The sequence below is a fragment of the Dipodomys spectabilis genome, unplaced genomic scaffold (genome assembly GCF_019054845.1).
Source record: "Dipodomys spectabilis isolate Male_0828 unplaced genomic scaffold, ASM1905484v1 ptg000024l, whole genome shotgun sequence".
NCBI classification, from domain to species: domain Eukaryota; kingdom Metazoa; phylum Chordata; class Mammalia; order Rodentia; family Heteromyidae; genus Dipodomys; species Dipodomys spectabilis.
This window is the reverse complement of record NW_024870701.1, coordinates 12,340,001-12,367,729: the sequence shown is the minus strand read 5'-3', so window position 1 is coordinate 12,367,729 and position 27,729 is coordinate 12,340,001. Positions and strand designations below refer to the sequence as shown.

At 38.6% G+C, this 27,729-nt stretch overlaps 1 protein-coding gene across 3 annotated transcripts in view; it reads left to right on the top strand.

Annotated features, from left to right (window-relative positions):
* B4galt6 (beta-1,4-galactosyltransferase 6) overlaps positions 1 to 27,729 on the top strand; it is a 58,447-nt gene that overhangs the window by 7,804 nt on the left and 22,914 nt on the right. The window contains exons 1-3 of one of the 3 annotated variants that reach the window (XM_042675324.1): positions 2,782 to 2,838; positions 10,338 to 10,454; positions 17,439 to 17,552. In XM_042675324.1, the coding sequence (XP_042531258.1) occupies positions 10,355 to 10,454; positions 17,439 to 17,552 (214 nt within the window). In that variant the 5' untranslated portion in view covers positions 2,782 to 2,838; positions 10,338 to 10,354. Of the gene's footprint in view, positions 1 to 2,781; positions 2,839 to 6,662; positions 6,702 to 10,337; positions 10,455 to 17,438; positions 17,553 to 27,729 lie in introns of those variants that run through there. The other 2 variants (XM_042675323.1, XM_042675322.1) reach the window with 2 other exon arrangements.

The window sequence follows — 27,729 nt, the reverse complement described above, 5'->3', positions numbered from 1 at the left end:
CCTCATGCATGCATGGCAAGCACTCTACCACTGAGCCACCTTCCCAGCCCCCCCTCTGATTCTTTTTAATTTTTTATAGGTTATGGTAATTTAATATTTCAGAGACTTGCTTTTTGTTAAGATCATAGCAAAGACAATAGTATTCAAGAAATATTGTGATTCAAATTGAAGATCCAGTCAATTGAAAGTTGAAACTAAATTGTCTGAGGATACTTAGGATGCCATTAACATACCTTTGAATAATGAAGCATTTCCTCCAATTACAATTAGACACTTTTACCTCATACTTTGGTCTCACCTGAGAGTTTCAGGTCGCATCTCAGTCTTACTCATTTAGAATAGTATATCTAATCCTATATTGGGACAGTTTGACTTGTTATGCTTCATAGGTCGGACTGCAGTGGGCATACTTGCTTTTCGGTGATAGCAGAATTTGGTAGTTTGTCTTAAGTCACAGCAAAACCCTACTTAGCTGAAACAGTTTAAGGGATGTTAGGCTATGTCACTAATTTATGGTGACATAAACTGTAATTAACCATTTCTTCTCTTCCAAAAGTATAAATAATAGGGCATTTGGCTTATATGTATGTTTAGGACTAATCTATTTAATAAGTTTTTGTTCTGCCAAATTACATTGTTCTTCACTAAAGATGTGTTTGTAGGCTGTGCTAGCTTAGAAAGCTGTGTACAGGACACTATGATAATATAAGTTAATATGGACAGGATATTGTTATGTTGTTACAAATGTCATTAGTTATGCTTGACAATTCCAAAGGAATAGTTTTCAAATATGTATTTGCTTAAGCCTTATTTAAGGTGGTCAGCTTTAATAAGCCTTTTTTTCTGGAAGTATCACCACTTTGTGTGTGTGTGTGTGTGTGTGTGTGTGTGTGTGTGTGTGTGTGTGTGTGTGTGTGTGTATGTGTGCGTGTGTGTTTATGTAAGTGTGTGTGTTTGTACTGGTTCTGGGGTTTGAAATCACATCCTGGATACTGTCCCTGAGTTTTTTGCTCAAGACTAGTGCTCTGCCACTTAAGCCACAGCTCGACTTCCTGCATGTGTGTGTGTGTGTGTGTGTGTGTGTGTTTAATTGGAGATAAGAGTCTTAGGGACTTTTAGTCCCCACCTGGCTTTAAAGCATGATGCCCAGATAGCAGTGTCCTGACTAGATAGGATTACAGGTGTGAACCATTGGTTGGTGCCAGGCCTGATATTCTATTATTTTAAATATTTTTATTAGCATTTATTAGTTCTACCAGGGGTTGGTGTTTGTTGTGACATTTTTTTTTTTGTCAGTTGTGGGGCTTGAACTCTGGGCCTGGGCGCTGTCCCTGAGTTCTTCAGCTCAAGGCTAGAGCTCTACCACTTGAGCCACAGCTCAAGGCTAGAGCTCTACCACTTGAGCCACAGCACCACTTCTGGCTTTCTCTGTATATCAAACTGAGGAATCAAACCCAGGGCTTCATGCATGCTAGGCAAGCACTCTACCACTAGGCCATATTCCCAGCCCTGTTGTGACATATATACAATGTGTCTGGATCAAACTCATTTCTCTCTTTCTCTTTCCGTCTCTCTCTCTCTCTCCCTTTTTGCCTTCCCTTCCCCCTTCTTAAAACATTTTCAACAGAGTTCGTTCTTCTGTAGTCATATGTGCATATTTCATCCACATTCACTTCCATTTACCCTCTGTACTGGCCTGCCTTCACCCCATCATAGCCTGTCTTGTCATTTTCTTTTGACTCTTTTTTATGTTCTAAATTGTACAGAGGAGTTTCATAAAGGTAATTCTCATGTGCATGTATGATCATTTAGTCCGATTAACCTCATGTGTTGTATTTTCTTTTTTATGTTTTCTTTTTGGTTCGTATATGTTAACTATACAGATAAATGGGTTTTGATGTAACATTTTCATGTATGCATGTTGTATAACTTGATTACATGTATCCTGTTCACTGCTCTGATTTAACACCCCCCCCCCCCCCGCAGCTGCACTGGACCCCATCTTCCTCCCTAGGAGTCCCTTTACACATTTAGGACTTTCAGTAGAGATTATGATTCCAGTTCTGATTCATTTTTAGCATAGACTCCATGTAATTCTACTATGTATTTCCAAATGATGGAGAAAAAATTTAATGCTTGATGCCTTTAATTTTCTACATTGGTCATATTGTATCATTTAATCCTTCATAAAACTAATCTTACTCTTTGAAAACCAGAAAAACTTGTTTTAAGATTGAGGTAACCGTCTTATCAGGAGGATTTTTTTTAAAAATCCAGATTGTGTGTGAGAACCAGTGTCATATGCTCTTTTGTGAGTGCAGTGACTGTAAATGTGCTATTTAGTGTTCTTAATTAATAGATACAATGTAAATCATTTAACAAGATTAGTAAAAGTTCTTGAAGAGAACAGCATTATAGATTACCTAATGGAAATAATTTCAAAATAACATTTCTTGGCATTTGATAGCCTTATGATACCTACAGTGTTGTCTAAAGAGCTAGATGAGGCCAGTTGCCATAACAAGATATCTGGATTGAAATACTCTGTTATTTTTATATATTTGAGGCTTGCTAATGTTACTGTGATTTTCCTGAAACCATGTTGCATAGATTGTCCTGATAATTCTGTTTATCAAGTGCTGATACCGGTGTGGCCCAGGAGGACGCCTTGAGCCCAAGAGTTTGAGGCCAGCTTGGGTGACATAGTGGGGCCACATCTGTTAAAAATGGGGGAAACTTTTTGACTTTTCAATTCAGTGAAATTTCCAATTTGACTCATAGGAATCAAGAGAAATTGAACTTTACATTTCAATCAAGAGACTGAAGGTGAATTATCAGGTACCTTGTTTACTGATTTGAAAATAAGCTCTGGGTTTGGCAGTCTTTGAATTTCATTCCTCATCCAAGTGTCCCTTTTCTTGCTTCTTGTTTTAGATCATTTTCCTTTCATGAGTAAACTGAAATTTGAAAAGGCATTTTAATCATGAAAACATAAGGAAATGGGGTATTGTTGAAAGAGAGCACATATAGCTCATAGCTCTCACTGTATGGATAGAGATTTGCTTCACATTCATCTTGTGGACTATAAAATGATTTTACCCACCCTCTTCCCCTCCGAGATTGAGACTCAAACTCATTATCTGGTCCTTTTGCTCACTGGCTGGTGCTCTACCACCCCAGCTATGCCGCCAGCCCCAAAGCCACTAATTTTTTTAAAGTTCATGTTTCCTGGGTATGTTTGTTTATATTTAGATCTTTGAGTATGTATTATTTCGTTTCCTGATGTAGATTTTTTTTTTTTTTTTTGTCGGTCGTGGGGCTTGAACTCTGGGCCTGGGCGCTGTCCCTCAGCTCTTCAGCAAGGCGAGCGCTCTACCACTTGAGCTACAGCGCCACTTCCGGTTTTCTGGTGGTTTATTGGAGATAGGAGTCTCACAGTCTCTCTTGCCCGGACTGGCTTTGAACCACGATCCTCAGATCTCAGCCTCCTGAGTAGCTAGGATTACAGGCGTGAGCCACCAGCGCCCGGCTCTGATGTAGATTTTTAGAAGCAGTTTAATTGCCTGCATTTTCCCTTGTCTGATTCCCTCATTTCCTCCGGGTGCTGATTTTCCCCCCATCCCCCCAGTGTAGCTCATTAACTCAGTTCCTCTAATAGTTTATGGAAGCTATGCCTTTATTTAGGTGAATGGCTTTGTGACTGAACACTGACAGGATGCACAACTATCTTTGATTAGAGTTTCCATGTTACTACATTTATGAAGTCTACTTTCTAAGTATCAGCTGTTGTTAATCTAGGACTAGTTGCTGTAACAGCACTTCTTGTGTTTTAGGCAATCCTAGATACTCGTGCTCCTAGATTTTGTTCTTTAGAGAAGAATCCACAGGGTCCCCTGGTTTCTGACATTGCTTAGCAATAAGTATATAGATGTTGGGTAGACATATTTCTGTCCTAAACATTTTTTTTTTTTGGGGTCCGGTCGTGGGGTCTGAACTCTGGGCCTGAGTGCTGTCCCTCAGCTCTTCAGCTCAAGGCTAGCACTCTACCACTTGAGCCACAGCGCCACTTCTGGCTTTTTTCTTTTTGCTTATGTGGTGCTGAGGAATCGAACCCAGGGCCTCATGCATGCAAGGCAAGTGCTGTGCTACTGAGCCACCTTCCCAGCCCCTAAACATTTTTATTATAAGGTATTAGAACCACAATTTTCATTAAAAAGTGTTTTTAAATCACTATTTAAATACAAATAATCTCCAAAGTTTATTTAAAACTGTTTTAACTGTAGTGTGGAAGTGAAATAGAGATCTGTAAAGAATTTCCTGTTAATATTTAGTATTACCTTGGCAAAATTTGAGCTGTTGGCTAAGATTTGAAATAGATCTCTACTGCATGTGAACATTGCATTTGTTAGTTGCTAGGCAAAGTGAGACACTGGACACAGAATTCTTTCATTCTCTTTATTTGTTAATAAGCCATGAATAGGTTGATAATGGTTTGCACAAAAGATTTTCCTAAGCCTTCTACCTAGTTTTGCATTACTGTCACCATGCTATGATACTTTTTTGTTTTTGTTTTTTTTTGGGTCCGATAGTGGGGCCTGAACTCTGGGTCTGGGCACTGTCCCTCAGCTCTTCAGCTCAAGGCTAGCGCTCTACCACTTGAGCCACAGCGCCACTTCCGTCTTTTTTCTTTTTGCTTATGTGGTGCTGAGGAATCGAACCCAGGGCCTTGAGCATGCAAGGCAAGCACTCTACCACTGAGCCACCTTCCCAGCCCTACGATACTTTTTAAATAGTGCTTTAATATAACAAGAATTATTGGTTTAATAGATTGACATGGCCTCAATGTTTATATTTTTGTTTTTAAACCAAGCAATGTTTTTTTCCTAAACAGCATGAACAATATTTGATACCCGATTTGGCCTAATCTCGGGGTTACGACACTGTTATTGGAAATAACATTTTCTTTCAAGTTTGGAGGTATAATTTCTGGGGATTTACCAAGCATTGTTCTAAGTGTAGAAAGAAGATAAATTTTCAGTATGGTATTAGTGGCTTACTATTACAATCCTACCTACTTAGAAGACTGAGGAGAATCATCATTATAGGCCAGACTGACAGAAAAGTCCAAGAGACTTCATCTCCAAATCACCACTAAAAAGCCAGGCTGGAATCATGGATCAAATAGAGTGCAAACAAGATAATTTTTTTCAGCATCTGAAACAGATATCTAGGTTATTATGAATTCCTAGAAACTCAGAGATACTTGACAGAATATACTTGCAGGAGTATAGACTATAGCAATATTTTGCTTTTTTAAAGTATTATTTCCTTACATGATCTCTAGATAGCATGGAAAACTATTTTATCTTCTGTAACCTTTAAGTGTGCCTTCTAGCTAGACTCTTCCTCCCCCTATTAGTTGAAACCTGAAGATTTACCTTTTTCTTTGTCTTTCCCTGTCTTCTACCTCTTTGCTCTATTGTGTCACCCAAATTGTTTCCCCTCAGGTCTTGATTGAATCTGAGTTTTTAATTCCACCTGTATAACTTGCTTCTGAGTTTGCTTTTTCCCCTGGTCTTATCGTCATCCATGGTGTTATTAGTGTTGTAAAACTTAGATAAGACCTTACCACACACCGAGTGGCTTAGAATGGTAGAAATGTATGTCATTATAGTTCTGGAGACTAGAAGTCTGAAATTAAGGTATTGGTAGGACACATTCTGTTGTGGCTTTGGGCCTGTTGGTGATAGCCACAGCACTGTAGTTTCTGTCTCTGTCCTCACTTCTGTGTACATGTGTATGAGAACTCTCCCTCTTTTCTTTTGTAAGAGGAATTACCATTGGATTTAGGGTCCACTCAGATAACCCCCAAATGAGCTCTTCATCTCAAGATCCTTAATTTAATTACATATACCAGAATCTGACTCAGGACATGAAAAAATCCTAGGAGTTAGGATATAGAAATATCTTTCGAGCGGGGGCGGGGGGACCCCATCCTACTGGAGGTGATTATAAGAACCTGATGAAAAGTATATGTTCATTTACATATGTTTCTAGTTTTCATGTGGTCAGTGCCTGACTGAAGTTGCTACTTAGGAAATGTTAATTCATCTCCTTTGTAGAAACCTGTGCTGTTCAACAAGTACGCTCCTGGATGACTGCAGCAGATTCTGTGTTTCATTCCAGTTTACCCCACTACCATCAGGAAATCTTTACTGTGTGTGCCTGTGCCCTGGGTGTTTACACAGCTGTGTTCTGCTCCCCCTGCTCTTCCTCATGTGAACCCCACAGCCATGTGGACCTTCATTGTCTGGCTCTCTGTCCCCCATCCATACTGTCTCCTCTTCCTTTCTTTTTTTTTTTTTAAACCATCCACATACTGGGATATGCCAGCTTGTTTTTCCATTACTGCCAAACAACTCAGGTTGTCGATCATATCCTGGACTACTTTTCACCTGTTTCCTTCAGAGCCTCCACTTGCACTGCCTTCCTTTTTCTTCCTTTAGTGATGGAAATCATTCAGTTCTTTCTGCTGGCTTCTTTTAGTCTGTTGGCATATGTTCAGGCCCAGCCTCTTCCTGAGAACGTTTGTGTGATCTTACTGGTTTCCTTTTCAGAAACTTACTGCTTTCACTTTGTTGTTATTTCTCCAGCTGTTTAATGTTTTTGATTTGCTTCTGAAAGAAACTGCTGTCTTAGAGGTTAGTTTTTCCTAATGTGTTGTGGAGGGGTTCAAAGGAATGATGGTAAAGAGAGTACATCACAGCTAGACTTAACCACTCCTGGCTTATATGTGGCATTGGGCAGGTTACTTAACTCTATGTCTCTGTTTTTCTGAAATGGGAAGAACAGGACCTACCTAAGAGAGTTGCATGTGATTAAATAAATTGGTACAGATAAAACATATCTCTGAGCTAAGGATTCCTGGCAAATAGTATATGCTGGGCATTAGTTGTTGATGTTTAATTCTTTCTCCTTAACCTTTGTGGCATTAGACCTGTTTAATCTTTTCTCTTTTTAGCTTGTAGCTTCTTCACTGTGTTCAAGCTGAGAATGATCTATGGATCATTTATTTGGGGCCTTCTGTTTGTGGTCTGCATGCATTGTATCTCGATTTTAGGTTATTTTTCCTGTAATTCACCACCGTAGTTCCAACTTTCATTTAATATGAGTGTCTCTCCTAATTGTTTTTCTAGCCCATTTTTTTTCTTAGCTCCAGGCCTACATCTCTATAACTGCATTTCTGTATTTAAACATATTTGTAACCAGGGAAAGGTGCAGTTTGTCACAGCACCTGGATATTGAGTCCTTCAAAGCCCAGGAAACATTTCTAGGTTCTTGCAGACTGGTGCATCCTTCTCATCCTGACTATTCCTGTCAGTGACTGTAGCCAGAAGGGGGAAAGGTGGAGACAGATTTATAGCAGATCTGTTCCTTAATTTTCTTTGGCAAAAAATGAGGCAAGTTCATAAATCCTTTCTTATAAGCTCTGAGATAGAATGTCTAGAAGCTTTCATAAACTTACTGGTTCAAGTATTTTCGCCTCTTTGGTTCCTTTTTGAAAAGAAGTGTTTTTTTTTCTTTTAAAGTCTCCTATCCCCTGAAAACTAACATAGTACATATGTTATAGGCAGATAGCAAATGGATGAAATTAAAGAACACACAGCATGGTATTAATTAGCCCTGTGCTTTAGTATATTTTTCAGATTGTCTCTAGACCCAAGGGCAAGATTGAAAAAGACTTACTTATGTTCTGAATTGTAGGGCTTACAAAGGGAGGTTTTATGTACATGATAGTCAGCAACAATTTATCTGACCATAGGCTGATGTAGTTTCAGGGTGTTTTGAAAGTCCAGCACAACCTTTCTCATGCTGGTGTGCTTGGTGTGACTTTTGTAAAACATTGACATATCACTGTGGCCCTAACACTGTGTCATTCTGTATCCAAACACATCTTCATTTTCTATTGGGTTTTGATCTTTAGGGATTAAACCTATGAGGACCATGAGCCTGAGGAATGTAACTTACTTGACAGTAAATGATTTTAATAAATGAATAGATTTTCCATTGAAGAGCTTGTTTCTAGCTTTGTTTTTTTCTCTCCATGTACTGAATACTAAATTCACTTTTGGCAAGTAATTCGCCTTTGTCATAGGTGCCATCAGTAAAATTTTTCTAGTAGTTTTGTCAGAAACAAACTTTCTCTAACTATTTTTATTATATAACTGGATACTATATGATTTAAAAAATAAATTTCCAAAAGGTACAGAGCACTTATACTCTTACCTAATCTTTTAGCCAGGCCAACATCACTTACAGAAGTCTAGGTTTATTATTTTTATCCCTTTGTTTAGGTTAGTATAGAACAAACAATTACAATATTGGTAGCAGATTTTATAGCCCACTTTGGAATTAAGTAATCCAATGTGCTGTCAACCAGTTGGGTTTGATAATCTGTTTAATGTCTCTTCTCTTTTACATTTTAGATGATTTTACATCTTGGTATAGGTAGAATTGTTAGTGTTAGTTTGGCTTTTTAAAAATTGAATTTAAATTAAACAATTTAACTATTTAAAAATATAACTTAAAAATTGTGTCGTTGTACAAAGGGGTTTTAACTCAACATGTCACTTTTTGTCTTTTGTTGAAACATTTTTGTACATTTTTAGTTCTTATTATTTTAAGCTGTTTCTTTGCCTCTTCATTCTTTTAACAGCCATTCAAGTAAAAGAAGATTTTTTTGTAGTGTTGTAATCCCTTATAATACACTCAAGCCTAAACAAGTTAAATCTAATTATAGGACTGCTTTCTAGAAAGCATGTAGACATACTGTTAAAAATGACTGAGGCAAAGCTCACATGAAACCTGCTCATCTGTTCATCTGTCTTTCATGGGTTGAAAATGAAAAGTTACTTTATTTTTTCCTACTGGTTATATTTAGCGCTCTGCTCACTTACACTGTAAGTGTAAGTATATATAAAAATGACATAAGGAGTAGTAGATAGCATATTCTGCTCATCTCTTTACTAGAGATAAGGAAGTATGAATAAGGCCCAGAAAATTAGTTGCTATTCTTAGCTATTGGATTTTTTTCCTCTTTTTATATTTTGACTCTCATTACTGTGCTCAGTGACAACTTTCCTTAACATTGATAGTCATTAACTGAACTTTGCTGTTCTTGGCTTTCCCATGAGCGTGAGCTTCTTGACTGAATGGAGTTTTGGCTTTTGTGGCTTTGTGCTTAGACAGTACAGAAGGGAAAAGGCTTTAGAGAACATCTGGTGTAGTTCTACCTTTTTAAAATGAAGAAATTGGGACCCAGGGGACTGGCCCAAGTCCTGTGCTGCACCTCAGAAGCAGATAAGCAGAGGATCTTCTGAATTCACTCTGCTGCTTGCTGGAGCAGGGATTTGGTACTACAGTCAGGGGTTCTGAGCTTTGTCAGTTTCCCAAAAAAGTAAGGGCTTATTTTTAAAGCACTTAGCACCTAGAAATAAGTTAACCAGCCTTAACATGCACATTAATTTTTGACCCTGTGTATCTTTATGATTTGGATAGGTAGCTTTGTCATTGAAAGGGAGTGTAAAAGCTGACGTATTAACTCTTAGAAGTTACCAAAGTAAAAATTGATTCTAGGACATGGTTGCTTCCTCAAACACAGCAAGAATGTATAAGATCCATTGCAGGATATTTACAGTAGATACTATGGTGATTTGTGGTATACGTACTGTTAAATAAAACAATCTATCACTGTATAGTTTGTGATGAGAAATTTGACAGTATTAGGAAAAATGAATTTTAATCTCAGGATTGAGTACTTTTTTGAAAGACTGAATTTATACACTCTATGGAAGAAAATTATTTAAAGGCAAAGGAGTTTGTTATGACTGTTTTGTTCATTTAATGTCTTGTTTGATAGATATTGCAGTATTTTTTTCATTTGTATAGTCATTATATTCAATGTATGTATGTGAATATGGAACCAGACAGCTTGCAGAGAATGGAGGGTTGGGTTGGGAGAAATGGAGACCAGTGGAAGGAGTGACATTGATCAAGATGCATTGCACTCATGAACTATTATGTTGAATTGAAGCTTTTTTGTAAACTACTTAAAGATTTAAAAAGATTCATTTCTAGTGTTTAAAATACCAATTCAATTTTTATAAATATTAAATTGGAAATAGTTTTCTTATATTTTACTTTTCCTTCAGGCATAGTAATTGTCCAAAGCTAATTGAGTTGGTATGTTTATGGGGTATGTCACTAATTTTGGTTATAATCTTATTAAGAAAAGCTTATTGTGTTGTGACATTCTCCTTGTTCTTTTTCTTTTATAGCCAACACATATCTTTTTATGGTACAAGCTCGAGGTATAATGTTGAGAGAAAATGTAAAAACAATAGGACATATGATCAGGCTGTACACAAATAAAAATGCTACTCTCAACGGGACAGGTAAGATGACTTTCTTCTTAATCATGTTTGCTTTGCTTCTATCCTTATAGTCATAGATGGCAAATGAAATTGTTTGAAGTCTGGTTTGCCAACAAGTAACTCCATGTTAAAGATGAAAGCATCTCCTATCGAGTTTACTGGTAGACTACATTATTTTGGAAATCAGTTGCTGACATGTATTTTAAGACATATGAATCTCTGATCTTAAGCATCTATAATATGAAGATATTTAAGTTGATTTTTCAGAATATTAACAAAATACAGAGTAGCTTCTGGTGGGAAGTGATGGGAATACATTGTGTGTGTGTGTGTGTATATATATATATATATATATATATATATATATATATATATATGCATGGAAATGTCATGATGAAATCCCAACTTGTATAACTCATGTGTGGTTACACACACACACACACACACACACACACAGAGATAAAAAGAACAGCTTCTAAGTTCACTTACTGTATTTAAGGTAAGAATTAATAGCCGCAGAGAGTGACTTTTTTGTTGTTTTGTTTTAAATCTTTTAAAAATAGTTTTTTTTTTTTTTTTTGTTGGCTTTGGGGCTTGAACTCAGTACATGGAGCTATTCCTGAGCTTCTTTTGCTAGCACTCTACCACTTGCGCCACAGTACCACTTCTTTGTTTTTGTTTAAATAAAATGTCTTACTGGTAGCCCAGACTGGCCTTTCATTCAAGTTCCCACTGCCTCAAAATCCTGAGTGCTGAGATTCCAAGCATGTACTGCCATGTCTGGCTCATTTAATCATCTCAACGAATTAACCATACTGTTATGTTCATTGTATCCCTAAAATATTTGTTCAGTGGTGTCCAGAATGTACTGTTTTAAATTACAAGCCATTCTTGTAATTTAATAGTTTTATTTTAATAGTTTTATTTTAAAGGATTAATTGTAAGGAAAAGTGTTACAAAATTGCAAATCAGTAGAAACGTTCCCTGGAAGTGGAGTTTTCATTAGATTTACATAAGATTAAAATCTAATAGGTCTAGAAGAGGGTTGGCTCAAGTGGGTGTGATTCAAGAAGTGTTAGCCTTGAACCAAAAAGCTAAGCAAGACATTGAGAGTCTGAGTTAAAACTCTAGTACTGGCACAAAAATTTTTTAAAAAGATCTCATAGGCCAAACTAGTATTTTCTGATGGCAAAGTGGTTTGATAGACTTAAGGGATACGGAAGACTACTAATGCTCTTCTGTCAAGTTTCCTGCAGTATCTTCTAGACTATTACAGGTGTAACTTGAGAGATCAGTGGGTACATCAGTTTTGGCACCCCGTATATTCTTACTTTATGTAATTAACTTATTCTGTCTCGGTTTTCTGTCTCCTCAATGGAAAGTCTCCAATTCCCAACCATAAGTATTCTTTTTAAAATGAATGTATATGATTCTCTTCGAGAGAGAATTCATGACAGAAACATGCTGATTTACAATTTAATGTCATACATGCTTGTACAAAACTTGTTGTAATCATCTGTCCACTTATTTAAATTGCCAGAAATCAAAACATTCAATTTCCTTTTATCTTTAACCTTAAGTTCTTTTAGAAAAATCTGTCTCAACAGAGCAGACATTTTAATAGTGCAATAAAGTCTCACTATGGTCTTGTGCATTAATTGTTCTGAATAGTAGGTTAGATGCAGAAGTTTAAACATTTGTAAAGCTAATTTGGAACTCTCCTGACTCTATTACCTAAGCAGAAAGGGAAATGGAGTTTGAATCTGAAGCTTTGAAGCTGTGCCACATTCATTTAGCCAGCACATACCAAGCAATTAGCATAGTATAGTTTGTATACTTTAGATGTGGAAGACAGCATTGAGAGAAACATTTCTCCATTTAAATGTGGATCTCTCTCCAGGCTTTTTAGAGAGATGGAAACATAATGGGTCTTCACCATGTAGTTAGTCATTTCTACATGGACTTATAGACATGTATAAGGAAACAGTGGCCAATAAAGTGTACAAAGAGCTAATTGAGCCCTAGAGGAGAGTTCATTAACGTGTAGTGGTTCATTTAAAATATAACAATTAAAATGTAAATAGGTCATGGTATCTGTGGGTTCATTTAACTTCAAAATGGAGTTTTTAAATACTTCTTAATCAAATATAAATAAGTATCAAATATGAATAAGTATAATATTTTTTTGTATAGAAATGATGTCTGGTCGCAACCAAAGGATGCCATTCCTTGTATCAACAGAGCCAGAAAAATTAGTAAAAAAGATGTATTTACTGACTAATGACTGAGATAGGTAATAGGGCATGCAGATAGTAGGCTTGTTAGAAATAACTGAGCATACTTCCTTATTTGATGGATACACAAAGTAAGGCTGGCAGGTATGGCTCAACTGATACAGAGTGGTAGGCAGACCAAAATTCTCATGGTGCCATTACCTGTTTTTTAAGCTTCCCTTTGCAGGAAAAATGAAGCCACTAAGAAACACCCTTTGGTCTCATTCTCCTCATCCTTTAAATGATTGAGAGTTGAACAGAGGACCGTGTACAGTACCTTTCATTTGGTTTCCCTTTTCTTTGGGTGTGGCTTTCCAAAGGGAGGAAGCAAGTGGAGGGCCCAGAGCTCATCTTGTTTCCATCCACTCATTAGATGAAATAATGTCTGTCTTTTGCAGCAAATGCATCTGTTCCCCACTTTGAAAGCAGTGGTTATGCCTGATGGGCATTGCTCATCCAACCACTTTTGTAGAAACAATGATTTTGCGGGTTTATCACAGTACAGTCTGGGAAAGCTGAAATCCTTTTGGGCTATTTTATCAGTTGTACAGTGTTTATTTGTCCCTGCCAGGCCATAGGTACTTTATTAGATGTTGGAAATCAAAGATAGTTTTACTTCAATGAACAGATTCTCAAAATAGTGGCGAGTGGGGGATAGATTTGTATAGACACCGGATGATAGATGCATAAGTACCACTGGACAGAGGACTCAAGGACCACAGAGACAATTTTGTAACTCTTGCAGTGAGGTGAACTCTTCATGCTCATTTGTAATGATCTAGCCAAAACATTGGTCTAGCTCTAAAACATAGTATTTAAAGGAAGTGACTATAACTTTAGTTCTTTAAACCTGATCAAAGTGATGAATGTGTTCTGTTATTAAAGATTCAGTCATATTAGCATTGGAATAAAATGTGAAATTTCTTTCTCTGGCCCTTTTCTTGCCAGTCTCCCCAGGGAGGAATGGCATCTAATAGTGTGTTTGTAGCAGTATCTGGAGAGCTGGAAATGTCAGAGACTTTGGATTTGAAAGAGGAGGGGCTGCATAATACAAAAGTTAATAAATTATGCAGAATAAGAAATGCTCTGATTTAAAGTTGATACATGACATTAGGGGGTTCCTTGAAGTTTGCCTGATGAAGGTGATGTTTTCTGTACTTCAGGTTTCTTTTCTTTTTTTAAAAATCAGTTTTTGGACATACAAAGGCAGTAGGTCCTTGGGTGTAGCCTTATTTATTTTCTATTTCTGTCTACTGCAAATGTGTAGCGTATAGTGGCTGCTTAAGGAAAATTGAAAGATGGAAAGAAAGGAAAACCATTATATTGATGTTGGTAGACCATATGTTCTTTCTTTTACTTGTGCAAAAAAGTTGTGAGATGAAGCATGAGAGAGAGTGAGAGAAAGAGTTTTGTGATTTCTGCAGAAGAACTTGCTCTGTATTGTTTTAACTATTTAAATTGAGAAGCTACACATATATCTTGTTTTAATTTTGAGCAATGCTTTTCTGTTTTAAAATCAAAATAGAAAATAATTACAGTAAAAGAAAATCTTCTGTAGACTCCGCTCTGAGTCCCTGTACTTGAAGAACAACTTTTGTTTTTGTTTTTGTTTATGGTAGTGGGGCCTGAACTCTGGGCTGGGTGCTGTCCCTCAGCTCTTCAGCTCAAGGCTAGTGCTCTACCACTTGAGCCACAGAGCCACTTCTGGCTTTTTCTGCTTATGTGGTGCTGAGGAATCGAACCCAGGGCCTCATGCATGCAAGGCAAACATGCTACCACTGAGCCACCTTCCAGCCCCATTGGAGAACAACTTTTAATCTCCTTTAATCTGATTCATATTTTTTATTAACATAAATTGTACAAGGAGAATTTCATTGTGACACTTCCACACATGTATACAGTGTATTTGAACTTTTAATTTTTAACAGCTTATTTTGTCTTTATCTTCATTTCTATTTTGTCTGTCTTTCCTCTTGGCCTTTTTCCCTTTATTCTTCTGGGGTTGAATGCAGGGCCTGACTTCCAAGCATGCACTCTATGACTAAGCTAACCCCTACCCTGCTGTTTCTTGATTTATCATTGTAATCATTCCTGTTACAGAAGAAAGTCATTCAGTGCTTGGTGGCACATGTTTTCACATCTTCTTACTCCAGTATAATTATGTTGGGACTTATATTCAAATCAGTCTCGTTTAGGGTATGTAAACAATGGCTTGTTTGTTCTCCCGAGCCAAGTTGTGGGCAATGTTTACTGGACTGTTTTAATTTTACTAAGGCTACTCATTGATTCTTTTCTCCCATTTGCTGTGCTCTCTGTGCCTTTCCCTGAACTCTAAGCACTTGAATTGATCACACTTACAAAGGGTTTTGAAATTCCTACTTCATTGTTTCTTTCTATTCACTGTTGCTTTTCAGAAGTATGATCACTCTGCTCACAGATACTATGCACAGACTTGTTTTTTGTTTTTCATTCTGGAAACTTTTAGGCTTATTTCCCTTATTTTAGGATTGAAAACATTTACAAAGTAATTTTTTTTTTGGTCATTCTTGGGGTTTGAACTCAGAGCCTAAGCACTGTACCTGAGCTCTTTTCTTCAAGGCTAGTGCTCTACCACTTTGAGCCATAGCGCCACTTCCCAGTTTTCCAGTGGTTAATTGGAGATAAAAGTCTCAGAGAGACTTTTCTGCCCAGGTTAGCTTTGAACTACGATCCTCTGATCTCAGCCTCCTTCCTGAGTAGCTAGGATTGTAGGCATGAGCCACTGGTGCCCGGCTACAAAGGACATGTTTAACTTTAGTTTTCTCTTCTTGCTAAAGACATTTGGGTTTATCAATATGGAAATGATTGTCCTTGTGCAAGGAAAATCCAGTTTTAAAAGATGACTTTGACAGTCAAATAAAAAAAGAAATACTTTAGAGCTCAGAGTGCCTTAAATATTGATGAATAAAACACTGAAATGTGAAAAAAAGATGATGTAAACTTTGATAACTACCTCAACATATTTTAAAAAGGATCTGAAGGAAACAATTAGAGCTTTGTCGGGTTTCCTTATACTTATATTTGGTGCAGTGACTTAAAGTCTTTCAGATGCATTTGGGTGAGAGATATATAGTGTGGACCCAAAGGAGGGTTCCATGGCTTTGGTCTGTTGTTGGGCACACAGAACAGGACCTGTAGAACAACTTGCCCCCAGCTCCTTCCTCTCCGCACTCCCTCTCCTCCCCCCCCCCAAAGACTTGGAAGATTTTTCTTGTAAGAAATTTTCCAGGACGCCTTCAGAGAGAGAGACTGGGAGAGTCGAGATTCTCTTCCACTTCATGGTAGAACAGGCCTCTGTGTTGTGGCTTTCTATAATCTAGTTGACACTTCATTGATGCTCCATTAAATTCACAACTGAGGTTTCTATGCAGTCTGTCCTTTGGAGTTGGACCTTCTCTGGTTCTATCTCTTGCTAATGGGCTTGGAGCCTTTGTTCCTTCTATGAACCTGTGCTTAGCAACCTTGGCAGGATGCTCTTCCATGAGTGGGCCTGGGATGGGCCGTGTCCTGCTCTGAAGTGCTGTCCTGGCCCTGGCTACAGCCCCATTAACTCCATGTTGATGATGAAGGGATAATAATAAACAGGGAGGGGACTGAGGGTTTGCTTTGGTTCTTCTCATATTGTTCACAAGTCTACATCTACCATTTTTCCATGGGTCCGAAAGTTTAGCTTTTATAGTCTCTTCCTTTGGAGCAGATAACAAGATTTGTATCTTCTAGAGCTTCATTTTCTGTGATGCACAATGGATCGAGGAGACACAGTAGTTAACTGTTGTAATCTCCTCAGTTTCTGTTCTTCAGTGATTCTCCTTGGCCAGCTTCTTCTGAGCAGCAGGAAACTGGCATGTCCTGGTTTCTCAGATTCGCATTTGAGAACTTTGCCTCAGAGAAGGGCTGGAATCTCTCTTTGCTTCCTGATTCAAAAATCTTGAAGCTCTGATTTATTTCTGTGTTCAGGTCATGTTTTGGTTTGGTCATGTGTTCATGACTGCAAATGTTGACTGTTTTTGTGAGCCAAGGGTTGTTCTGAGGTTGAGGTATTTTATCTTACTGAAATGTAAAAATGACTGTAGCAAGGAGACAAATGGAAAAATGATAATAATGGCCCTACTTTGAAAGCGAGTGTGTTTCTGGAGCAGCAAGGATTTGAATTCAAGCATTTGACTTTGGTGTTGCTGACAATCGCTGTTTATGTAGTAAACCTTGCTGGTGCCAAGGAGAATGGATTCCTCAAGGGCTGTAGTGTGCAGGTGCAGAAACGCTAAAGGATCAGAGTATGCTGTGTTACGGAGAAGTGGAGTGGGCAAACCTCAGTTTCTTATGCATGTGTTCTCTTACCCCTCTGTGCTCTGGATGCAGGTAGCACTGTGCTGGGGCTGTGTGGTACTTCAAGGTGGAAAGGATTCCCACCCTCTTTACATCTGGCCCAACCAGAGAGTAGGTGGGAGGAGCAGGTGTTCTCATGTTTGTGTGTGTGATAAGGATGGGCTGCTCTTTGGTCCTCTCCTGGGGAGTCATGCTGAGACATCCTTTCTAGCAGTGGGGTACTTTTTCCTAGTTCTTTCTGGGTTATTGCTTAAGTTAAATATTCTATAGGTTGCACATTGGAGACAGCTGTGCCATACTTTCTACTAGAAGCAAAGTGAAAACCAATGCATGAGTTATGACTTTCTTTTTTCTCTCTGTCTCCAAGATTATCCAGAAGGCAATAATTCAAGTGACTATCTTGTTCAAACCACAACGTATCTCCCGGAAAACTTCACGTATTCACCATACCTTCCCTGTCCAGAAAAACTGCCTTACATGCGTAAGTGTGAGATATTTTGATTTTACTGTTTACTGGTGTTATAATGAAGGAACAAAGCCATGTGATTCATGCAGGGTCAGATCATCATTACTGTGGGTATGAGGTTCATATTATATAGTGTGTTACTGTATTTGGGGAGGTAAAATACTGTCCTGGAGGTGGATGATTGAAAAATTAGAAAAAAAAATGCAGGAGAGGAAATGTCACATACCTATGGTTCTCTTTCCTAAATTTAAAAACAAATACTTTGGTTTACATCCAGATTGATTTCTAGTAGCTCTTAAGAGAATAATAATAACTGGTCTTCTTTTTGGATATATTAGGGGACAGTAAGATTAATATAGTCTTTTGTGTTTTTATTTTGCAGGGGGCTTTTGTTGTTACTGTTGTTAAGACAAAGTCTTTGCTATGTAGCCCAATCTAGTTTTGAACTTAAGAGCCTCCTGTTTCAACCTTACAAGTGATGGGATTATATAGGTGTGTACTGCTATACTCAAAGCTAAAGTCCTTTTGGTGGCCATCTCAATGCTAGTTCTCTATATCCCCCAGCCCAAGAAGTAATTCATTTCTATTATGAGTTTGGCCTGTATTTATACAATTTATTTAAATTTTTTATATAGATAGAAAATACACTTTCAAAGCTTTAAAAAATTGTAAGTGATGTTAAAAGTACATTTCAGGCCAGGTGCTGGTGGCTCATACCTGTAATGCTAGTACTCAGGAGGCTGAGATCTGAGGATCTAGGTTCAAAGCCAGTCTGGGCAAGAAAGTCCCTAAAACTCTCATCTCTGATTAAACACCAGAAAACCAGAAGTGGCTCTGAGGCTCAAAGTGGTAGAGTACAAGCCTTGAGCAAAAGAGCTCAAGGACAGAGTCTAGGCCCTGAGTTCAAGTCCCATGACTGACAAAAAAGTACATCCCATTGTGTGATTTTTTTTTTAAGTTACTTTATTGAGGTTGTTACATAAACTTTTATTACTCTTCACTATTGTAGAACATGTCTTCATAGAAATGTGCCACCTTTCATTTAGCCTGCTTCCTATGTTAGCCTGCTTCTTAGCTGATGGACAATGATACACACACACACACAAATACTCTTTTTCAGTGACAAAAATAGCAAAAAACAAACCAAACAAAAAAACCCACAAAGCATCCTGGTTTTATTTTTGAACTTCCATTGGAGAGCAGTGAGTATATTTGAGATTCTTCTGTGCACATGCATATGTGTGCTTACGAGTTGATGCCTTGCGCAGAAGAACTGTTCCATTCTCTGAATTCTAGTTTCAGTAGCACCAAAGTACACCACAAATTTTCATTGTAATAGTTCTGAGGCCAGGCTGCTGATCCTTGGTCCACAATCTGAGGCCCCTGATCACAAGGAGTCATATATTACATTCCTGGCTGCAGATGAATTGCACAGACCTTCCAACTTTCTGGCTTTACTGTTCTAATCAGAAGTCGGGGCACTAGTTTTGGAGGAAAAGTGATTCTGATCTCTGTGAGTACCCCCATGGAAAATGAAGAAGTGATTTATTTAGCCACATGTTTTTCATAATTTTGTTATTACAGCCTTGTTTTCCCCAAAGTGAATGTTTTTCTCTGTGCGTTACTAAATGAAACTCCTGGGTAATATTCTGTTGAAATATTGGTTACAGTAATTTCATCTTCATAATTTGCATTTTCAGGATTTGATAGTTTTAGAAAATCTTTCCTTGGTATAGTTACCCTTTTCTCAACTAGTGTTTTATGAATGCTAATTAAACTGCTTGATAAAGAGTGTCTGCAAGACCATCATGCTAGGCGGCCCCTCCTCCATTCCTCAGCTCCTTATAAATACCTCCCTTCAGGTTGGTGCTTGAGATTGTGTCATAGCTGCTGTGGCAGCCCTTCCTTTGCTGGGGGTCTGGCTGCTGCTTCTCCTTTCTCCTGCTTCCCTTTGGATACTACACTCTTTTGCAGGAGAGGATCATACCAGTTTTTCAGCTGCCTTTTCATAGCAGACCCCCTTGTGAGCTGCTACTTTTCGGTCCAGCACCAATCCCATTTCCAGTTAATGGTGGCCAGAATGGCTGGATTAATGGGAAGGAAAGACAACCTGAGTATAGGTAGCACTTGGGATAAAGAACCACAAGTATAACCAGTGTAATAAGACAGTATAATAAGTCAAGAGGGCCTTGTGTGAGCTGTCCTGAAGAGCCTTTTCACTGTGATCTCTGCAAAGCAGAGCCTTCCTGTAGCTAGCTGCAAAACCTGGGATACTTCAGAGTATTATGTGAGGTTAAAGCTCATATGAAGTAGAGCTCACTGCTTGAAGTTTGATGGTGTTCATTTGATTCTCCCTTTCCTTCTCCCTGCTTCTGTGAATGAGGGAGCCAGATTTCAAAATGATCTAGGGAATGAAAAACCCAGGAGAAATGTATGAACTTGTTTTATACTTAGCCATTCATTTGTTTTAAAATTAACAGGGTATTTCCCACTGGTGTTACGGAACAGCATAATCAAATACCTAAGTGTAATATCTTGTTATAATGACAAAATAATTGAATCTCTTTCCTCCCCAAATAATTGAGGGATTCTGTTTGAGAATAAAACCATTCATGCAAGAATGATTTAATTTATCTAAATCATCAAAAATGAAGTTAAAATTGATGTGCTTGATTATCTTAGGTGAAGATCTTTTAAAAAATTTATTTCTAACTAGTATAGCAATGGGACTGCCAGTAGTGGATTAATATAAGGTAGTTTGAATTTTTCAAACTAGAATTTAGAAAATGCACTTCATGGATTTCAGCAGTGTTTAATATTCAATAGTGGTCAATTATAGTTTGCAACCTGTGTCTTTTAATGTGTATTACTTACATAAAGAATATGAGTGACTTCTTCATTACTGTCAGTATTTATAGACTCTCCAGAGGGCAAATCCACTTTCACTTTCAGCTTTATTGAATTTATATAAGATTCCTTTGTGCTAACCAAGTAAAATAGGGAGGACTGGGTGGGGGCGGGGGAGGGGGGAGTATGGGAAGGGATGGGAAGGGGAAACAAAGGAGGAGACTATAATGCTTGAAAAGAAATGTACTCATTATCTTGCCCATGTAATTGTAACCCCTCTGTACAGTATTTTCACAATAAAAAAAAAAATTTTTACCTTATCTAGAAAAAAATAGAAACAGTAAGTGCTTAGCATGGATGTTTTTATTTGGATTTTTCTGGGTGCATTAGCAATGGGAGTGGATTATATCAATAGTACATTGTGCATTAAAGCAAAGGCAAGCATGCTTTTAGTTTTCCTTTCCTTTTATTCTTACTTATAATACATTAGCTGTTATACAGAATACTGCTATTTGTGGAATAATTTCTTTTGTAATTTAACCCTGATACTTTCTATAATTACTAGCCTTATGAATATAACAAAATCTGTAGAGGCTTTTTGATATGAATTTAAACAATTGAAATGAAAAACAACAAACAGGGGAAGTATAAGCAAATAAACTCCAGAAAAGCTCAAATAATGCTTAGTACTACAAACTATCACATGTATGTTTACTACAGAAAGAGGTAGGCACCATTGTAGGGTAAACAAGCGATTGTTGAGCATACACAGAAGGCCTGGGTATTCACTGTGGCAGGCAGAGCAGGAACAAAGGGAGTATGGTTCTATAATGCAGGTAGGTTACCTGCTTCAGGTAACACCTAGAGAAAGGCAGCAAGCGGCTGGGAAAAGCACAGGATGAAGCGAAAGGGAGACAGTGAGGACTGGGTATTCAAGATGGTTCTGTAGGTGGCTGAGAGGGCAGGGGCTCAGGCCAGAGGAGCTGGGTGTTCTTGCAGTGGAAAGGGGTCGACTCCAGTTGGAGTGTGTTTGTAAGTGGGAGCTGTGAGAGGTGAACAGCTTGTATAAACACTGAGGGCTTGTATAAGCCCATCCAGGAGATGGGCTGCAGGGGCAGCAAAGCCCTAAGATTGTTTTCAAAGGATTGATTGTGAACCTAGGTGCATTTCTCTCAGGTAAGAATACACAATTTTCTTTTTTGGCGTTTTAATTTTTTAATTTAGATTTCCTTAATAGAGTAGTTGTATGAAGAGGTTTCAGGTTTTACAGATTAGATCTTAAGTACAGTGCCTCTTGATCAATATCACCCCTTCATGGTTCTCCATCTTTCAAGTTCAGCGTTTACATAATGTACATGGAATATCATGACTGTATTTGCTCACCCTTCCTTCCTCCACTCATGACCCCCCTCCTCCCCCCTTCCCTGAAAAACATGTTTCAATCTTAGTCAATTTTTATGCATATATACATATAATTCTATATGTTTGTAATTTAGATCTAACTTCCACACATGAGAGAAAACATGCACCATTTGTCTATCTGAGCCTGACTTCACCTAACATAATTTTTTTTCTAGGTCCATCTATTTCCCTGCAAATGACAAAGTGTTATTACATTATTATTTTATTATGTATTATTCTTTCTGAAAGTATGTATTTATCACATTTTCTTGATCTACTTATCTGTTGTAGGGCATCTGGGCTGTTTTCTTAACTAGGCTTTTGGAGAGTACACAATTTTCTAAGGACCTTGGGGCAAAAAAGAATAAACCAAAAACCAAACAAAAACACTGTTCTAGGAGAATGAAGAACCACTGAAGGTCTGGACAGATGAATGATCAAACAGGCCTGTGCTTTGCAAAGACTATGTATATAAGAAGTTGAAAAAATGGGACTGGGAAGGTGTCTCAGTGGTAGAGCGCTTGCCTTGCATGCATGAGGCCCTGGGTTCCATTCCTTAGCACCACATAAGCAAAAAATAGCCGGAAGTGGTGCTGCGGCTTAAGTAGTAGGGCGCTAGCCTTGAGCTGAAGAGCTGAGGGACAGCACCCAGGCCCAGAGTTCAGCCCCTACAACTGACAAAAAAAAAAAAGAACTTGAAAAAATGAAAGTGAAAGAGAAGATGCTAGAATCAGCATCACCAGTGAGGAACATACTGCAGTGGGCCAAAAGGATAGGATAAGACATGTGCCAAGTCAGTGGCATTGGAAAGAGAGGCCCCCAAAAGAAGCTTCTGGGTGCACTAAGCCCCAGTGAAGGGCTAATTTTCAGCTTCCTGGAAATAAGCAGGGCAGGATGACATCATGCTTGGAGAGCAAGGAGAACAGCATTAAGTTCATTTGGTAGTTTTGTTTGAAGTGCAGGAGAATTAATGTGGGGTATGGATGTTGCAAAGGGATGTGAACTGGAGATAAGAGGAAGTGGGACCAGAAGAAGGCTAAGAATGGGGCCTGAGAGGATCAGCACTTGTGTGGCTGAGAAGTGGTCTGTAGAAGAGGGAACTAAAAGATACGCAGAAGTCAACTGGCAGTGTGCTGGGAGCCACTAGGGGAAGAGTCTTCCGAGGAAAGCGGGTTGAATGAGGAACTGAAAAGGCCATTGAATCCGACACAGGAAATTCATGCAAGCTATCTCAGTAGTGTGGTGGGGTTAGGCAAAGCGTACTCTGTGGAAAACTAAGTCATATGTGTCTTTTTCAAAAGAAGTTCGGTGGGAAAGAGGAGAATGGGGAGGAGGGGGGTTCACTGAAGGACTCTTAGGAAGAGATGGCTGAGAGATTGTGTTAGGCATGACAGAAAGTGTAGGAAGAAGAGGGACCAGATGGAACTCAGCATAGAGACAGTGGAAGGAAGCAGTGCCTCAGTTTGGATGGTGGTAAGGGTAACTTTTCCTTGAGGCAAACAAAAGGCAGTCTCTGTGGATATGACATAGAGAAAGCTAAATCCTTATTTTAACATTCTGATAAAGTAAGACACCTTTTGTTCAGGGGTAGGAGTCGAGGTAAGGGGAGGCAGCCAAGAAGGACTGAATAGCTTGAGGGCAAGGGTGAATGTTTTACAATTTTTTTGTAGAGAATTAAAAGTGAAGCAAAAGGTGACTGACTAGATAATCAAGAAAGTCCTCCTGGGAGCCATACATCAATGACAGTTTTGGAGGCCATAACCAGACGTGGTCATCCTAATGGTGGGATTAGTCTGTGTGGTTATGTGATTTTTCTTCAGTGGTGTTTATTAGGTGGAGAATTCAGGCATTGAAAGCCATTGCTCCAAGGTTGGGGTTGACCATCCAGGTGTTCCATGTCCAAAAAGGACAAGAAATAATGGTGTTGGTGAACATGTAGTATCACGATGTGCACAGGAACCACTATACCTTAGTCAGCAGGAATGCAGGCTATCTATCACATGTGTGGGTTCTTGGCGGCAGACCATGGAATATACTTTATATGGTTTAAGAAGGTAATGAATCTATAGGAAAGGACTAGGGAACCCACAGAGATACTAGGTGTCCAGAGAGTTGGACTCAGACATTGAACAGCACAAATAAGACCACATCCCACCCGTGGTGCTAACATCTGCAGATAGAGTGTCACTGCTTAGAGCCACAAGCTGTGCCACTACTTTTCCTGAAAAGTAGTTTTTCAAAGTTCCCCTGTTTTCAGGTTATTATTGCTTTTTCTCAGTCCCTTTGAGTGTATCTGGTCCTGTAACTGCTCAGCCAAGCAGCCGAAATGTTCCAAGATAAAGTTAGTGGGCACAGACATGATTCATGGGCATCTGCAGAGTCCCCAGATTAGCAAACCATTTTATTTTTAAAAGGCCAGATAGAAGGAAATAAGGAGGTGGCAGTGAAGACTTCTTTCCATCAGGCTGGCTCAGAATTACCTGGGAAAGGAACGAGGCTTTATGCAAGAGTTCTGTGGCATTGAAAGGCAATTGTTTCCAGGGTGACTGTCGGGATGTGGAAACAGAGTTGATGTCCAGTGATGCTGTATGGGACTGGGAAGGCATCTATTGTAAGGCTACTGTGAATTGGAAGGTGGTGTGGCTAGAAGCATAAAGTGTATAGGAGGTGGATTTATAGAAGATGGAAGTAGCTGGCGACTTGTAAAGTGCAGGTGTGAGTCTATAGATAACTTTCTTTTATGTATACCCTTCATTCAGCACAATTTGAAAGGAATAATACTGGTTAAAGTGAGTTGTGCTGGAAGTGATGGTATTCTATACAATCATTGAAGACATCTATGGAAATTTCCTGGCAATTTAATGGCTCCAGAAAACACGTATGACAAGGCAGGAGGAACAGATGATAAACTATAAACTATTTTAGTAAGCAGACATATTGTTAATTTTATAATGGCTTTTTTGGGAACAAGAATGAATCAGTGCATTTTAAGGCACACATTGTAGAGTGTGATCCTGAGTTAGCCTGCCAAAACATGAATGAACGTGTATGTCAGAACTAAGGAAATACAGAAGGTGTAGCTGTTGACTATGACTCTGAAGGAGATTTTCAGTTTATCAATCTCTGGGGAGTAGGATGATAATTTGAAGAAGTCTAATGAAGGATAAGGCTCCTAAAAGTGGGCTAAGGGTTCATCAGGTGTGTTATCAGACAAAATTGGGAACAGAGAACAGTGACTCTTAACTGGTGGTTACAGTTAGTCACTAAGAGTAAATCAAGACAACTATAAGCAAGGGGAGGAAAATGGGTATAAATTGTGTACTACGATCAGCCAAGAGTTTGAGCAATTGCCTGGTATTATTTTGGGTAATCTGTATACATGACACACTTTTTATATAAAAGACATGGGAATGTCTTTTATAAAGGGGGCGGAAATGAGGTGGTAAAGGTGGAGTGGCACAGGAATGGACAGACAGCTTTGTTGTGCCTACCTACTTGTCCTTCTAGCTATTCATCTTGTGTCCGGTTATTATACAGGGGATATTCGTGTGTGTGTGTGTGTGTGTGTGTGTGTGTGTGTGTGTGTGTGACTAAAACCACATTTTTAAAAAAATTTAGAAAGCTCACCTAAAGAATAGTTGAGTAAGAAGTCATTTGTTAAACAGAAGTTACAAATTATGGATGTTGAGAAGGCATTTTAAATAGACAGTGTCTAGTGCTGCTTTCAGAGGGGGCCATAGGTGACCAATGAAAGAATGACTCAGAGCCATTCAGCCTCAGAGCTGTGCTAGAAGGCAGTACAGAGAACGGGAGAGGAAATGTGCCATTTACCAGAATTCTTTCTGACCCTGGAGAAGAATTCACCCAAAGGACATTTCAGGGAGAAATTCAGGTCTTTCACACAGTGTGGTTAACAGCTTTGGGGTTGTGCACATTTAAAGCCCTGAGGGCAAAACAGTGATAATGGCTAGAGAATTCCAATTATGCTTTTTATGCCAGAAAACCAGGTAAAGGCTCCAGATTGAAGAAATCATTTAAAAGTGTTGGTTTATGAAGAAAAGAATTCTCTGCCTTATGTTTTATTAGACATATAAGAAGATTTGTAAATATATAGTCCATGTTGTGTTGGTTAAAGAATTATATTTTAATAGAAAAAAATCTTGAATTATATCATGTAATATATCACATGACAATAGGCTTGTTGTTTGGCGCCAAGCATACCTAACAGTTCACGTCCATTTTCCCTAGAGGAGAAATACTGTTGTATTTCTTGTAAAGGCAGCATTAGGAAAGTGTAGTAAATGTTCTTAACCAGTGGTGCAGTGAACTCTTCTTAAAGAAATAGTCGGCACAGGAAGCTTGGCTGTCCTGAAGGATAGGTAGCTTTACATTGTCTGGAATTCCCTGCTCTTCATCTTTCTCTGTGGGTGCTTGGCAGACCTTCCTCTCCCAGGCTTTCAATTACATTCTTCTACTTTGAACCTAGCCAATTCCATTTAATGACACTTATTATAATAAATGACATTGTTCACATTTGTTCCCTGATTGATCACACCATCTAGTGAATGGATTTCAGTCAGTATGTTTGTTTATCTATTTATTTTTATGTACTTTTGTGCTGGGCTGTAGCTCTGAGGGCCTGGGCAGTGATACTGAGCTTTTTTTTTGCTGAAGGCTAGCACGCTTGTCACTTGATCCACACCCCTACGTTGAGCTTTTTGGTTGTTAACTGCAGATGAGAGTCTTAGAAACTTTCCTGCATGGGCTAGCTTTCAACTTTGATCCTTAAATCTCAGTCTCCTGAGAGGCTAAAATTACAGATATGAGCCACCAGCACTTGGCTGCTTATTTTATTTTTTGTCAATTGTGGGGCGTGAACTCAAGGGCCTGGACACTGTCCCTGAGCATTTTTGCTCAAGGCTTGTACTTTACCACTTTGAGCCACAGCTCCACTTCTGATTTTCTGGTGGTTAATTAGACGTAAGAGTCTCTTGGACTTTCCTGCTCAGGCTAGCTTCAAACTACAATCCTCAGATCTCAGCCGCCTGAGTAGCTAAGATTATAGGTGTGAGCCACTGGGCACCAGCTTTTTTTTTCTTCTCTTTTTAATGCATTTCTATTGTTATTGTGAAGATGATGTACAGAGGGGTTATAGTTATATAAGTCAAATAAAAGTACCTTTTTGATCAGTGTTACCCCTTCTCTTGTTCTCTTCCGGCTTTTTCCTCCTGTCCCCACCCACAAGTTGTATAGTTTGTTTTCAATGTAGTATTTAGTGAGTATCACTGATGGAGTTGTTCACCCTTTGTCCCACCATTTCTGTACCTCCTCATCCTCTTCGAAAGACAGATAAATGAACAAACAAGACAAAAGGAAAACAAAATAAAACATAGCAACAAAGAAAAAAAAAACCCTCTTGTTTCCATTTCCTAGAGGTCATTCCAATAAGTATTACTTTATATGATCACATGCACATAAGTATTGGGGACTCTGTGCTCCTCCCTAAGAATGGCCTCCTTTTTGACCTTGAAATCTCTAGTGATGAAAGCATTTGTTCCCAGGTGAAGATTTCACTTTTATTTATTTTTTATGCTTTTTTTAATTGTGAAAATACTGAAGATTTCACTTTTAATACAGAGAAAAAGAAGATGGGAGTCCTCTGGACCTCAGCGGATTCTCTCTTTATTTTCCTTGAAATCTGGGCCAGTCAAGGCTGGGCTGAGCTAGCCATTGGCTTAGTTTCCACATGGAAAGGATGTGTGTCTTCCTGGTTCAGTTCCTACTGGGGGATTACAAAGGTTCTTCTTCTTCTTTTTCTTTCTTCTTCTTCCTCCTCTTCCTCTCCCCTTCTTCTTCCTCTCCCCCTTCCTCTCTCCCTTCCCCTTCCCTTCCCCCTTCCCCTTCTCCTTCCCCTTCCCCTTCCCTTTCCCCTCCCTCCCTCCCT